This window comes from Benincasa hispida, chromosome 1 (assembly GCF_027475165.1).
Source record: "Benincasa hispida cultivar pf3 chromosome 1, pf3_genome.v1.1, whole genome shotgun sequence".
NCBI classification, from domain to species: domain Eukaryota; kingdom Viridiplantae; phylum Streptophyta; class Magnoliopsida; order Cucurbitales; family Cucurbitaceae; genus Benincasa; species Benincasa hispida.
In genome coordinates this window covers 2596924-2613881 of record NC_143478.1, presented here as the reverse complement: position 1 = coordinate 2613881, position 16958 = coordinate 2596924, and the positions used below count along the sequence as shown (strand labels likewise).

General features: G+C 32.1%; 1 protein-coding gene across 1 annotated transcript; it reads right to left on the bottom strand.

The window, feature by feature from the left end:
* Positions 1-833: 833 nt before the first annotated feature.
* On the bottom strand, positions 834-3615 carry LOC150038164 (uncharacterized). Its single transcript, XM_090308794.1, has 5 exons — positions 3337-3615; positions 3206-3255; positions 2930-3035; positions 2777-2835; positions 834-1426 (listed from the first exon to the last, which is right to left on the bottom strand). The coding sequence occupies exons 1-5, from the start codon at positions 3463-3465 to the stop codon at positions 1375-1377; spliced, it is 396 nt and encodes a 131-aa protein (XP_090164920.1). The 5' UTR covers positions 3466-3615; the 3' UTR covers positions 834-1374.
* Between the last annotated feature and the right edge of the window lie 13343 nt (positions 3616-16958).

The window sequence follows — 16958 nt, the reverse complement described above, 5'->3', positions numbered from 1 at the left end:
TACGTGGCCGCCCTGACACGTTTTTGAAATTTCACTTTGGATGGCTTGTTTCAACTTTCAATGAGTTCTTCGTAAGTTACAACTTTGGTCCAAACTTAATGTATTTATATACATATATATACACAGAGTTTCCACGATCCAATTTTTAAGAAGTGTTTGAGGCAAAAAATTGGTTATTATAATCTTAGGTTATTATAGTTGGATTATAATAATTTGTGTTTGAAATGTATATTATTTTAGTTTGAATTATTTGAGATGCAAACTATTTTAGTTTGAGAAAAAAATAGTAAACACGATAGTAAAGATTAAAAAAATGATAAATGTAAAATAGTAAAAATTATAACAAATAGTAAATACGGGAACAAATTAGGATTTTGAAGATTGTAGTTAATTGAGGAGTACAAAATAGTATTTACTATAGCAAGAGGTGATTATTATAATCTTAGGATAGCCGACATTTCTATGTGCTAAAGACCAAGAGGTCTTGGTTCAAATTTCCATATTCCAATTTATGCTTAAAAAAAAGAAAGAAAAAACTTGTCCTTAAATTTATATAACAACTTAGTCTTTGTATTGTAGTTCTTAAACTTTCAATTTTGTATCAGTTTACCCATTGCCATGATAAATCCCAAGTGACTTAGTCTTTAAAACTAAACAAATTTAATCCTTAATCGATTTGTCAATCTATATGCAGAAAAATGAATCCTTAAATCTTAACAATGTTCTTAGCATAATAGAAACCTATTACAAATTATGAAGTATACTGGTTAAAATTCAACGACTAAATTATTACAAATTTAAAAATATAGAAAATAGATCATAACAAACAAGCATTTAAGGACTAAATTATTACTTCAATAATATAGATTAGAGACCCAAACGTGTTTAATAACCTACTTTAGAAGATATTTGCATACTCAATAAATAAAAATCAAGAACTAAAAGTTTGACCTTTGAGAAAGAGTCTAAGAGAGAGAGAAAGGAAGAAAAAAATGAACTCAGGGTTGGTGAAAACGATTCGGTTCGGTTGTCAAACCAAACCGAATCAAATTTTTTAATATGTGAAACCGAAACGAACCGATTTATTGTTTCAAACCGAACCAAACCGAACCATTTCAAATTCGGTTTTGACATTTTTTTAAAAAAAATTATGTAATATTTTTTAATTAAAAAACGGTTCGGTTCGGTTTTAAGTTCAGTTTTACTCCACATTTTTCGGTTTCAGTTTTCAATTCGGTTTTTGCGGTTTGAATGACCACCCCTATTTGTACCTTATATTTTGACCCAAATGTTAAAAGGCAGTCAGAAGAACAGGGCATAATGGAACATCAGACAATTATATAGCACAGACAATCTTGACAAAGCAGACAAACATCAGTAGTCAAAGGATCCCTTAATACCCTCCAGACTCTCCCCCATCGATAACCTGCAAGCAAAAAAAGGTTTCGAAACTTTAAATTCAACAAATTCCAAATACTGGAAGTCTATAAAGTTCATCAATGTTAGGTCAATTTCAAATATTAATAGAAATTGAAATATAATTGACAAGCAAACATGTAATTAGATCGAGATCCAATGACTCTTTCAGGAAGTTTCTCTCGACTCATCTCGTCCTAGATGCAGAAAGCAAACTGAAACAATATATAGTTGAAAACCACTTACAAAGTAGTGGTGGAGGAGTAGAATTATGAAGTCTAGATAATAATGAACTCCTAAGTGTAAAGAACTAATATGACATAAAATTTATGTCTTTTAGTTGTAGATCCACCACTCCACTCCTCCAACTTTTACTCTCCCAACTCCTTGGGCCAAACACTCCTGATGGAGCTCAATCGGACTAAGAACACTCTACTTAAAACTCAGGGATGCAGTTGAATTAAACGCAATACAAAGAATGATCTTCTAGTTTAATACTCCTTAGAAAAGGAAGAAGAGGAGAAGAGAATGAAAGCAAATGATAGAAGTATTGGAAAGTGTTGAGTTAGGGAATGGGGCTATCATATGCAAGCACCTTAGATCCCCTATATTAAATACTCATTTAACAAGGTCTAAAGACAGATGGTAAACTAAATACTTAACGGGTTATAAACCAATGGTAAGAATCAACTCAGCTCTCAAAAGGGGAAAGAATGAAGTCCATATATATATATATATATATATATATCTTTTCTATGAGAAACATCGGTAATGATTTCATTTGATCAAATGAAATTACAAAAGAGCAGAGATTGCCAATGAAGTCCAGATATAATAGGATACAATTTTGATTCTCGAATGATTAAAAATTCAAAATTGGAACTAAGCATGGTGGGAGATCTCTGATTTGATAGCACTCAAAAACATATTAGATATGTATAGTAATTTATAAACTATAGCTTCTCTATGAGTTAAGTAGCAACTAGAATATAAGCAGTGGCTAGATTCCTTTCCAGCCATCCAAAGGCAAACCAATGCAGTATAGGATGTCAAAGCTCCTTACAAACAATCTCTGTTCCATGGATATAGCATTTGAAGACTGGATAAAGAATGTATTATATGAACTAGTGAACCAAGCAAAAACATTTCCAATTTCCTATTCAGACGGTTGGGTGATGAAGTGAACAGTGGAAAGAATGAAAAGAGAACAGCCAACACGAAATGTTTAAAAATTTCCAATAACCAAAAACGTCCAATTTCGACCCATGTCTTCTTCCTTGAGGATAGGAAACCAATGCTTCAAATAAGAAATGATCAACACTTTCTTTTCTGGAAAATTGAACAAAAATACAGTACTTACTTATATATACAATACTTATACTCTTGACTCCTGGCAAGATCCTTCTCTCCTTCCTCGAGCTACATTAACACAAATCCAACGTTAGACTTAGCAATTAAATAAGAACAGCCAGAGAAATACATGCACATATCAATAAGAAGAACATTGTCTCACCGGATCACTGCCATAAACTAGATCGTAACAAGTGGGAGAAAGACATCGCAGGGCACAATTTTCCTTTTCGGTAGCTGAAGATTTGCATTGCCAACCCCACAATCCGCTGCACATTTTCAACACATTATCGTAGCAAATCAAACCAGTAGCAGGTGGGATGAAAAAAGGAAGGAGAAATCACATTCCAGAGTTGCTGGCAGATCATTTTACAGCTACATTGAATTCGAGAGAGAGGAAAAAGAAAAACCCTAAAAATAGCTTGAAGTAAACGCTCACCTCTCGATATCAGCGTAACACTCCTGCTTCTTTTGCCTGGTTTCAGCATCCTGAATAATTGAAATACGATTAAGCACAATCAAGTGAGAAGATGAAGAAAATTACGATCCGAGAAGACGAACAAAACTTACAGTGACTGGACGGCGAGATTTGGCAAGAACTGTATGGGTAGAAAGCAAGAAAAAAATGAACCCTAAAATGATCAAGGATTTGAGTTTATTGAGAAGATTTGAATTTCTCGGTGAATTGTTGACTTCCATTGATGTTTGGATCAAATCCACATGTCCTCTGCTTCGATTGATTCAATCCCTTGCTCTCTCGGATTTCAAACTCGTTAGGAGCACTCAAGTTTTTTTCCAACACAATTGTGCAGTAATTAAAATTACAGCTAAAAATATAAATTTTTAACCAATTTCCATTAAAATTATATCTTAATAAATGTTTGACCAATTATTTCTTGTAATTCTGACTCTCCCGTTATTTATTAATTCTGTTTGCTATTCAAAATATATATATATATATATATATATATATATATATATAGATTTATTAAAAGTTATGGACTATAATAGATTACTTCTCATTAATAGATTTTTTAGATTTTGTTTGAGGATGATTTAATCTTCGTTTGATAATTATTTTATTTTTTATTTTTAAAAAGTAAGTTTATAGAGACTATTTTAACCTTTAAATTTCTTCTTTTATTATCTACTTTTATTGGTAGTTTAAAAAATCAAGTCAAATTTTGAAAATTAAAAAAATATTTTTTAAAAAACTTGATTTTATTTTTTGGAATCTGACTGAGAATTCAATTATTATACTTAAAAAGCTACAAATCATTGTTAAAAAGGAAAAAAGAAAGAAAGAAAATCGACTAAATTTCAAAAACAAAAGACAAAATGGTTACCAAATGGACCCTAGTTTTTTTATGGTTTTTGAAATTTATGTTTATTTATCGCAATCTCTCTATTATGATTTCACCTATTTCAAAGAAGAAAAAAAAATTGAATCCCTAATTAAAATTCTAAAAACAAAAACAGAGTTGTAATTTAAGAAACTCTTTGAAAATGACATACATACATCCATAACGGTAAGCACTCATTCTAAAAACAAAAACAATGATGTATTGAGAGATAGTATATTAATACTCATCCAAAACATAATTAAATGCATTATATCAGTCCTTGTTCACTTTCAAATATATATTAGTGCCACGATATTTATAGGCACTCTTTCAAATGTCATTTAAAGTATGAATTAGGGTATCATTGATTTATCATACTCATTCAAAACTAATTCCAATTATATCGTTAGTGTAAAGTAATCGAATTCCCACGAAAGCATGTAAACGTCTTACATTTAGATATTCGATTTTTATAGAAACAAAAACAGTAAAATAGAATGTGCATTTTTAGGATAAATATTCAAACAAAACCATAAGCATGCTAGAAAAAAGGAGGAATAGAATAAATCAAAACTCATATTTCTTGATTCCTCTAGCTTTCCTCTTCCACCGTTATCAACGATCAAGAACTTTTCCAAGAAAAATGACACTACCAACAAAGTTACCTTGCTATTCTTTATGATTCCAAATAACCCGGAAGAGTAGTGTCCAAGAACTTTTGAGGAGGAGAATGGTAGAAAATTTTTAGAAATAAGTTACAGAGAAGGTGGAGACTTGTGTAAAAAAATTTATTATCCTAAGAAGACATTTGGATCAAGGGAATTGGGATGAGAATAAGGGTGGGAATGGGTAAGGGATACCCACCCCTTATTTTGTACAAGTTTTGAAGCTTTAGACATGAGAATATGTTTTTCAATGCATTTTTTATACCCATGAACGATACCTATAAAAAATGTGGGTTTTCTTCATTCCTACTCTTTCTCCTCTTTTAATACATTTAGTTATTCTTTTATTTTTATATATTATTAAAATTAATTAATTTAAATTATTTATTATATGAAAATTAAATTCATGTTTTATATTAAATTTTAAAGTATAGTGTGTGAATTTAACTACTACTATTTAATAAATTAATCAATTTAAATATGTGTATTAAAACAATTTAATATATATGTAATTTTTATTTTAGTTTAATAAACTAGTTTATATTACCTATTTTTATTCTTCAATAAACTATCAAGAACCAAAGCAATAAAACTATCACTTAATTAATTAATTATATTTATAGTTAGTTAATGATCATCATGATTAATATAATATGAATTTAACTTGTTATAATTATAATTAGTTTATCATTGATTATAGAATTCATTGGTTGTTTCGTTAATCAATATATCATAATTATATAAATTCATCGAATTGATCCCATCAAATTATATAATCAAGTAGCTTTAATTGTAAATTTTTCATTTTATAAATACTTGTAATCAATAATTTAATTAATATTACTATTTAATTGTTAAATAATTAATTTTCTCAAAACTTTGAATTGAATTTATTGTTTATTAATAAATCTATTAAAATTTTAAAGAGTTTTCAGGATTAATTTTACAAATGAAATACCAAAAATAATTATTCCCATAAAATACTGATAACATTCTCATGCCACAACCAAATACAATCATCCTTTATTCCCATCATTCTTATTCTCAATTTTATTATTCCCAGACATTCTTAATTCTTGGACATATTTAAAACCTTAAACCAAATGGGCTATAAGAATATATTTATATGGGAAGAGTTAATCCATTTTCTAAAATTTTTCCTTTATACCCTTAATGTTAATTAATTAAATAACCTTTATTTAATTAATTGGCACATTAATCAAATAACCATATATTAAATCCATTTAATATACATTTATTTAATATCATAAATATCATATATTTATACTAACCTCCGATCTCCATTTTTTCTTAATCAATCAATTAAATAACTATATTAAATCATATTTAATATTGAGTTAATTAATATATAAATATCACATATTTATATGTATACATCTCTTTATGAATCCAATTCATATAAATATAATATTTGAATCTTATTCAAATATATTTCTCTTACATAATTTGGATTATAGATCATATCTATAATTAATCATTACATATTAATCTCATTAATATAAAATTTCCTAATTTGATTTGAACAATTTAAATCATTCCTCATTACTATCATTTAGTGAGCTAATAATGGGATCTCATGGACCTATAGAATAGAAGTTCCAATGATATGAGATTAATTGATTGAACTCCTTTAATCCAATTAATGAATATTCACTGACTACCAATCATTTCATTAAAGATTGATAGCTGCACTTTTTGCACTATAGATATATTTATATGTCCATGGATATAACCAATCAATGGAGCGATGACCCTTCTCAAATACTTATAACTATAACTAGGTCAAAATATCATTTTACCCCCGCAGTTACATCTAACTCCTTAACTACCATTGATTCCTCTGATGAACAAACAGTATATAATCCAACTATAAACTAACACCTCTCGAACCAGTGAGAGGTTGAGACCTCATTGTTCAAGACTCGGAACCAGCTATTAAGGGAGCAATTTACCTATTTTTTCCCAAGGAATGAGAATGAGTAAATTTCATCTTGTGTAGTTATGTTCCCAGCTCCCTAATCAGACAAATCTCTGAAATGGTAGACTTATTGGATTGACTATCATGGCCACTCCGACCCATACGAATAAAAGGATTGTCATCATAAAAAGGAGTTCATGACTCACTTAGGATTAAGGTCAAGTCTCATATGGTCATCCTAGTGAAATATTAGTTTCTTCAAGTAACGGTGTTATAAAGAGAAACTAATTATTTCGTGATCTAGTCTATGTATAAAATCATTTATACATGATACCCCCACTCACATGTCTTTACATGAACAATATAGTTCATATTGTTTGTAATACTTACATCTCATGTAACAATTACAAAATGGGTTGTATCTGCAGTGTTACCAAGATAAGGCACCCAACCTTCATCCAATTACTGCAGACCTTATAGGTTATTACTTGAACATGAACCACCTGTATGTCAACCACATACTATTCAAGTGACATCATATAACCTTGGATCTTAGTTTATTTGATTGAATTAATATTGTTTAAATGTCAAATAAAATACCTCTGATTTTATTAGATAAATTATTTGTGTTAACAAAACTACAAACCATGAGATACACTAGATTTAGGACATCAATCACAACAAGCTCTCACTTGTCCAAAGTCAGTGGAATGTATCAAAATAAAATAAAAGACGAGTGGGAAAGTAAAGTATCAATATATAACGTAAGGTAAAATATCAATATACAATACAATGAAATAGGGCGTATAATATACCCAATAAAATCTCTCACTTGCCTTAGCTTAGATGACTCATATATCATAGACCCAGACCCTTCAGGTGACCTTAAAAAATTGTAGTCGTGAGAGCTTTTGTAAATGGATCAGCAATATTGTTCTCCGAGGCAGTCTTTGTGACTATCATATCTTCCTATTGCACAATCTCTCTGATAAGACGATACTTGCACTCTAATGCTTCTACGTTTGTGGCTATGAGACTCCTTGGAGTTTACTACAACACCACTGTTATCACAATAAAGTGTGATGGACAAGGACATATTTGGAGCAACTTCCAAATCTGTGAGAAATTTTCTGAGCCAAACGACTTTTTTAGCAGCTTTACAGGCAGCTACATACCCAATCTCCATGGTGGAATCCACAATACAACCTTGTTTAACGTTGTGTCATACTATAGCTTATCCGTTCAGAGTGAACACTAATCTTGATGTGGATTTCCTCTAATTCTTATCAGTCTGAAAACTAGAGTCAGTGTTGTTGGGATCGGTGTCCTAATCTCCTAGAGTCTTGTAGTTTGTAGACTTTGTACACATTGTTATGAATAAAATAAGAGTTGTTTTATTTTGCATTTACTCATATCCAATAAACAAATATTCATAGTTATTGTATGTAAACTTAAGCATGTATATGAGATATACAAGTGGATCATGCCTTAAATAACAACCTAAAAGGTCTGTAGTATAAGGATAAAGAAGGGATACCTTATCCTTGTGACACTACGGATACGGCCTGCTTTGTAGAGGTTTACAAGTGTTATGAACTACTACAGCTGTTCTGATTCTGACAATTCATGTGGAGACATGCGAGCGGGGGTGTCCTATACAAAGAGTTTGTATAAGACCGGACCACGAGATGGTTAGTCTTTTTATATAACGCCATTGATAATTGAGATTTACATCTCACTTAAACGACCATAGGTGACATGACCATAATTCTGAGTATTTTGGGAACTCTTGCCTATGAGGGGTTTGTTACCCTTCAGGCATGGAATCATTTTGTCTAAGGATCAATGTCCTAAGACACCTCAAGAAGTTGAGGAGATGAGACGGATTCCCTATGCTTCAGCTGTAGGAAGCTTAATATATGCAATGTTGTGTACCAGACCCGACATTTGCTATGCAGTAGGGATTATCAGTCAGTATCAGTCTAATCCAGGATTTGATCACTGGACGGCGGTTAAGACGATTCTCAAGTATCTTCGGAGAACGAGGAACTACATGCTCGTGTATGGAGATAAGGATCTGATCATTACAGGATATGCGGACTCTGACTTTCAGACCGATAGAGATTCTCGCAAATCGACATCAGAGTCAGTGCTAACTCTAAATAGAGGGGCTGTAGTGTGGGGAAGCATCAAGCAAGGATGCATTGCGGACTCCACTATGGAAGCTGAATACATAGTCGCTTGTGAAGCAGCTAAGAAAGCTGTTTGGCTGAGGAAATTCCTTTCAAATTTGGAAGTTGTTCCAAATATGGATTTTCCTATCACTCTCTATTGTGATAACAGCGGGGTTATGGCAAATTTGAAGGAGCCTCGGAGTCATTGTCGGGGCAAGCATATAAATCGAAAATACCACTTGATCAGGGAAATTGTACATCGCGGTGATGTGATAGTCACGAAGATTACGCCGGAGCACAATGTTGCTGATCCCTTTACAAAGGCTCTCACGGCTAAAGTGTTCGAGGGTCACTTGAAGAGTCTAGGTCTACAGGACATGCGGCATCTTGTCTAGGGCAAGTGGGAGATGATACTGGGGTATGTCCTAGTTTATTGTATATTGTACATGTTTTCTCTTATATTGTACATTAGTCTCCCGAGGCATTAGGACAAGTGGAAGATTATTGGAATTGGTGTCTTAATTTTCTTAGAGTCTCGTTGTTTGTAATTATACACATTGTTTATGAATAAAATAATTGTTATTTCATTCTGGCATTTACTCATAGCCAATAAACAAAGCTTTATGGTTATCTTATGTAAACTTAAGCATGTATATGAGATATACAAGTGGATCATGTCTTAAGTGATAACCTAAATAGGTTTGTAGTATAAGGATGAAGGAGGGATTCCTGATCATGTCACCACGGATACGACTAGCTTTGTAGAGGTTTGCAAGTGTTGTAAACTACTACAGATGGTAGATCCTGACCATTCATGTAGAGAAATACGAGCGGGGGTGTCCTATACAAAGAGTTTGTATAAGATCGAACACAAGATGATTTGTCTCTGTATATAACTCCGTTGATATTGGAGACTTACATCTCACCTAAACGACCATAGGTGAAACGACCTCAATCCTCAGTGTTTTGGGAACTCTTGCCTTTGAGGGCGGTTCTTTGATTAGTATGAGTGAGAGTGGTCAGATTGACAACTCAACATGCCTACCTTTTTAGGGACTTGTTTGATTTGGGAGTTGGGAACTTAATACAAGATATGGAATTCACTTCTTCCTCGAATCAGAGGTAAATAGATAGATTGCTCCCTTAAGGGCTGATTCCGGGGCTTGAACATAGTGGTTACAGCTTCTCTTTGGAAGAGAGGACTTAGTCATAGTAGGATTATGACTTATGTTCATTAGAGGGATCAGTGGTACTTAAGAAGTTAGGTGTAACTACAGGGACATAACGGTTATTGGCCAAACTATACTTATGAGCAATCTGTGAAGAGTTGTCGCACTATTGATTGGTTAAGATAGATACATAATATATCTGTAGTAAGGAGAGTTTAGCTGTTGGTCTTTAGTGGAGTGTCTGGCAGTTAATGGATGGTGAATCCCGTGACTAAAGAGTTAGTCAGTTATTCACGTACTATTGGAGCTTTGAGCTACAGGTCCATAAGGTCCCCTTGGTAGCTTAATGGATTCAAGTTGAGGATCAGTTCTTGGTGTTAATTTGAAATGTTCAAATTGAAAAGAGGTAATTCGATTATATATGATATGATCTGTATGGTATATGAGATACATCTAGTGGAAGATAAAATGTAAATGAGATTTACATTAAGTGCCATGGAATAAAGATACATCTTAGAGCTTCGAGCTAAAAGTCCATAAGGTCCCCTCGGTAGCTCAATGGATTCAAGTTTAGGATCAGTTATTGGTGTTGATTTGAAATGTTCAAATTGACAAGAGGTAACTCGATTATATATGATATGATCGGTATGGTGTATGAGATACATCTAGTAGAGGATTAATGTAAATGATATTTACATTAAGTGCCATGGAATATAAAAAGAGCTATGGTTTATATGTTTCACGAGATGAAATATTTAAACTATAGACTATAAATATATTAAGTTAGTTATCATTTATATTTATAATAATATTATTTATTGGATAATTATCTCTTTTACTCTAATAACCAATTGAGTGGGAGGTTATTGGTGGTTTCATGGTAATCGTGAGATAAAAGGAAAAATATTTTCCTAATTTTAGTTAGATTTGCTAAGTTATTGATTTGAGATTTCCAATCTCGAAAATTACTCACAGATAGTTATCAAGTAAATCAGATTTACTAAACAACAGCTCAGAGTTAGCTAAATGATCGTGGAGTGTTCTTACACGATAGACACTCAGCTATACGATCGCATAGCTTTTGCTAGACGATTGGGCATCGACCTATACGTCTCTCTCTTGCTCAATCGTTTACATGATTGTTCTTCCTCCGGTTTTCTGCCTCTAAACAAGTCCACATAGAGCCCACCCTCTGGATTCTCACACCAAGAATACCAAAGTAACATTCTTGGTGGTGTCATACTCAACTCGACACAGTCGAGGTTCTGTGGAGTCCATTCGCGGTGTTCGGGGTGTTCGTGACCTTGGTGATCGCTTAGTTCGAGTTCGTTGTGATCGTGCAGTGTAACGGTCGTGTTGGATAAACGTTCGTGTGTTGCTGTGTTGTTTTGATCGAGTGTTCGTGATCAAGGAACTTGAAGATGAGTCTTCAAATATTTGTTAGTCCTATCCCTTGATCATGTAACAAAGCATGCTGTAATTTCTATTTTATGCATAATCGTGTGTTTCTGTTTGTGATTGTAATTGTAATGTTCATATATGATTGAAATTTGGAAAGATCTTTCCACTGCTCATGGAAATCCTCATGTCCGATTTCCTTCATTTGCAACCTATGGATTTAACTCCATCAGGTTGATCTACAAGTTCCCAAGCAGATTTGGAGTGCAAAGACTCCATTTCTTGATTCATGGCTTTGATCCATTCATCTTTGTCAACATCAACCATTATCTTCTCGTAAGATGATGGATCCTCAACCATATCATCTAATATGATGGTTTGAGTTTCTGTTAAACTCAAATAGCGAGTAAGTTGGGTTACAATCCTCCTACTATGTCGATGTTATTGGAGTTAGAATGCAATTAGTGGAAGCAAATACTGCAATTAGTAGAAGTAAACAGAATCATTAAACACTCTAATTCCTTTAATTTTAGCAACTAAGCAAGCATGTTCATAGACTAAAATAGGATTTTGAAAATATACCTTTGAAAAACACTTCAATCTTCGAATTCAACTTGAATCTTCACTCCAAAACGTTGTAGACCACCACTTGATCTTCCCTACTATCCTCTAAGACCTTAGATTGGAAGGTGGATTCCAAAATGAAACAGGCTTGGGAGAGAAAATCTGGTTTTTAGTGGTTCAAGCTCGAAGAACTCTTCTTCAGGCTTATTTCTGCAAAATCAGCCATGCAAACTCTAAAACCAGCTCAAATCTGTTGAGTTTTTATTTAACTCAAGCATGCATTTAGAATGCATCCAAGATTAACACCACCAACTTGTGGATTAAGTGAGAATTTTGATAGGATGTAGGAACATGCAACAGAAGCAAACAGAATCAATAAGCACTCTAATTACTCTTAATTGAGTTCTAAAAAGCATGCAAAACAATTTTTCACAGAAAAGAGTTTCAAGAAATTATACCTTTGAAGAATCCTCCAAATTCAAGCTGCTTTCCACAAGATTGAGCTGAAAAGTGAAGGAATTAGATATGGTTTCTGCAGAAAATCGATTTTGCAGCAGTTTTTTTTTTTTTTTTTTTTTTGGGAGAGAATCAGTTTCATCCTCCTCTTTAATCTGTAATCAAAGTGTTTTTATCTCAATCCTTCATGCAGGCATTGAAGGATTAGTTAATTGCCACCTCAATTTGGTCTAAGAGGTGACCTAGGTGTCTTAATGAAGACGAAGACACTTCAATTTCCAAACAAAATGGGAAAATTCCCCTAATTTCTTAATTTCCACTTTTTGTTTTAATCAATTCAAAGATTAATTAAATCAAAATCAAACATCAATTTCTAAAATTGAATTGATTAAATTGAAAATTAATTTGATTTTATTAATTGAAAATTTTAATTAAATAAATAATAATTTAATACCAAATATTAAATTAATAAATTGCCTAATTTTGAACATGAATCTTATTCATGTAATCAATATTTAAATCAATATGTAAATATTATAAACTCTCCAATTTTGTTTAATTTCGATAAATTAAATGTTAATTTTATCGAATATAATTATATAAACCCTAATTACAATTTGAACACTTCAAATTGAAAACCCTAATTCAATTTTGAACATTTCAAATTCATTCAATTTACTAATCCAAGGTGTTTGTATTTTACGAGCAAGTAGAGGGACCTTATGACCCTATAGATCATGAGCTCCAACGATTTAAGATTAATTGGCTAAAACTCTTTAGATCGAATATTAATATTCGTTAACTATCGAGTCACACCACTATAGCTCGATAGTTGCACTGTTCTCACTGTGGATATATTACTGTCTACTTGATTTAACTATAATTACTAAGTTGATCCTTCACAGGTTGTTTGTAATAACGACTGTTTTACCCCTGAAATTACATCTAGCTCCTTAAGTTCCACTGATCCTCTAATGAACAAGTTCTTCTTGGGACAATGAAAGAGTAGGGCCCCTTGTTCAAGATCTGGATTCAGAACTTAATAGAATAACCTTCCTCTTAACCCTAAATCAGGTAGGCGTGAATTCCATCTTACACCCTATGTCCTCAACTATCTACCCCATTTTACCCCTTAAATGGAAGGCTTATTGAGTCAAAGTTGTTGCGCCAATCCTCACCTATGCAAATCTAAGAATAATCCCGAATAAACAGAAGTTCATAGTTAGCTCAGGATTAAGATCGAGTTACCTAGGTCATCTAAGCAAAATAATCAATCTTAAATAGTAAACAACATTATAAAGTAAGAGTGACTTATTTCTTTGTCCGATCGTATGCAAACTCATTGCATAGGACGCCCCCACTCCCCATGTCAATTCATGAACGAATCAAGATCACTTCTTTTGTAGCACCTTACAATAAATTGTAACAACTATAGTGTGGGCCGCATCCAATAGTGCTACCAGAATAAGGCACCCAACCTTATTCGTATACTATAGACCGTTTTGACTATTTACTTAAACTTGATCCATCTTTGTGTTTTCACATAAAGTTCAAGTATTCATATAATAGCCATGGATCTTAGTTTATTTTATAAATGCGATTTAAAAAATTCAATAACTTTATTGAATAAATGTCAAATAACATCTTTATTGATAATAAAATATATTTAACTTTACAAATTGTGGGTTTTAGGACATTCAACCCAAAAAATTTAGTGTCTAATGTGGGATAAACCCACTAAGTTGAAAAATTGATTTTAAAATCAATTTTATTAAAACTCAAGTTTTCAAATTTTAATTTAAATTAAAACAAAAATTGATTTTATTATTTTATTATTTGAATTTTCATAAAATTTAAAATTTAAAATAAAATTAATTAAAATAATTAATTTTTAAATAAAATTTATTTATTTAATTAAAATAATTCAATATCCAATATTAAATTATCAATACACCAATTCCACGAACATGAATCTTTATTCATGTAATTAATATTTAAATCAAATTTAAATATTATCCAATTCCCCAATTTCGTTTAATTCAATAATTAAACATGTAATTATATTGTATATAATTACCGATTCCCTTAATTCGAATTTGAATATTTCAAATTCACTCATCACGTTATTCTAAAGTTTAATCCATTTGTGAACTAGTAGGAGACCTAATGGACCTACAGATCATGGGCTTCAACGATTCGAGATTAATTGGCTAAACTATTTAAACCAAATTAATCAACATCTGTTAACTATCGGGTCACTTCACTAAAGTCCAGTAGTTGCACTCCCCTCATTATAGATATGTTTTTGTCCACTTGATATAACCATAATCAGTAAGTTAACTATTCACAAATTGTTTGTAATAATGGTTGGGTCAAAAGCTATTTTACCCCCGAGATTACATCTTGTTCCTTAAGTCCAATTGAACCTCTAATGAACAATTAGTTTATGATTCAATCACCAAACTGAGTCCTTCTCGATCCAATGAGAGGATGGGGCCTTTTATTCAAGACCCAGAATCAGCACTTAAGGGAACGACCTCTCTACTATCCCTAAAAGCGGGCAGGAGTGAATTACATCTTGCACCCTATGTCAGTCTTACTCCTGAAATAGGAGGCTTATTGAGCTGGCGCTATTGAGCCAACTCTCGCTTTACAACAATTGTAACATCTATAAAGTGGACCGCATCCGATAATATTCCCAGATAAGGTACCCAGACTTATCCGTATACTATAGACCATTTTGGCTATCTACTCGAGCTTGATCCACTCTTATGTCTCCACATAAAGTTCAAGTACTCATGAATAGCCATGGATCTTAGTTTATTGGATTTAGGTTCTTTTTAAAACGAAATGAGCAATTCATACATTCAATAACAAATTTATTGAATAAAACTTCAATAACATCTATATTGATTAACAAAATAAGTTTATTGTTTACAAATCACGAGTTTTAAGACATAAAATCCGACAAACACCGAGTGGTAGCATATATTTTTGAGTTTTTTAGTTTTTAGAGATAAATAAAATAAACTGAGGCAACATATACTCATGGTTTGTCTTCACTAGGTATCATATACCTATGGGGTTTTCTCCCACATACTCTAGATTATATAACCCGTATTCCTAGACTCACTAGGTGACCCTCAAACAGTTTAGCCAAGAGGATCCCTGTAAACACATCAGTATACAATAGATTATTAGATTTAGGCTCTTATATCCTCAACTTTTTTATTCTCGACGCCATTAGTATCGATGACTTGAGTATCTACTAAATCCATGTTATGGCTATGCTGTCACATAACCCTCCCACTTCGTCGAGGCACTCTCAACACTTTGAGAAGGATGCATTTGACCAGTCTTAACAACTCTTGTTTTAAGGTCAGCTTAATCAATAACTCTTGTTGATTTTCTATAACTACTATGGAAAATTGACAAAATACTAGATTTATCACAAAATTGATGATTTCTCATGGGTACTTCTTTGAGAAAAATAACATTTGTTGATACAAATACTTTATTTTCTTATGGGTTGAAGAAGTATAGAGCTTTTGGGTAGTCTACAGATAAGCATACTATTTGAACGATGTTTCAATTCCTTAAGGTTTTGTACCAATACGTGTCATTCGTTCCCAAATTATGAAATAATGTAAACAACATTTATGTGTCATAAACAACATTTACGACTTCTCCACAACTCTTATGAAGTTTCAAAAATACTTATAATGGAATGATGTTCAAAAAGTATATTACAATCATTAGTGCGTATCCCCAAAACAATTCAGGCAACTGAGCATGACTCATCTTTCGAATGAACCATGTCTAATAGGATTCCGTTTTTCTTCATGAGACACCATTCTACTGAGGCGCCAAGTGTAGAGAGTTGTGACTGGATTTTATGTTCTATAAAATAGTCTTAGAAATCTCAGATTTATATACTCTCCACCTCGATTTGATCGAAGTGTCTTAATTGTTTTACCTAACAAGTTTTCAACTTCAACTTTATACACCTTGAACTTTTCAAGTATTTTAGACTTATGATGAAGTTAGGTAAATATAATTGTACTTGGAATAATCATCAACAAAATTGATGAAATATTTATACCCTCGCCGCGCCTTGAAATTCAAAGACCATAGAGGTCTGAATATGCGAGCTCTAAGGGTTCTTTGGCTCTATGACTTCTTCTTATAAAAGATCTTTTGGATATCTTATTTTCAAGACAAGACTTACATAGTGTTGAAAGGTTGTCTTCTAACTGATTTAGAAGGCCACTTTTAACCAGTCTCTCAATCTTATTAAGACTTATGTGACCAAATCTTAAGTGTCAAAGATATTGAAGAAACCTTTTGCCTTTTGTTTTTTTATTTCAACCGTTTTAAATATCTTGATATTTTAAAATGGCCTTTGCTTTGGTTGGTTTTGACGTATAATTTGTTTTTCAAGTAGAACAAATAAAAATTACTTCTTTTGCTAATGAACACTTAAT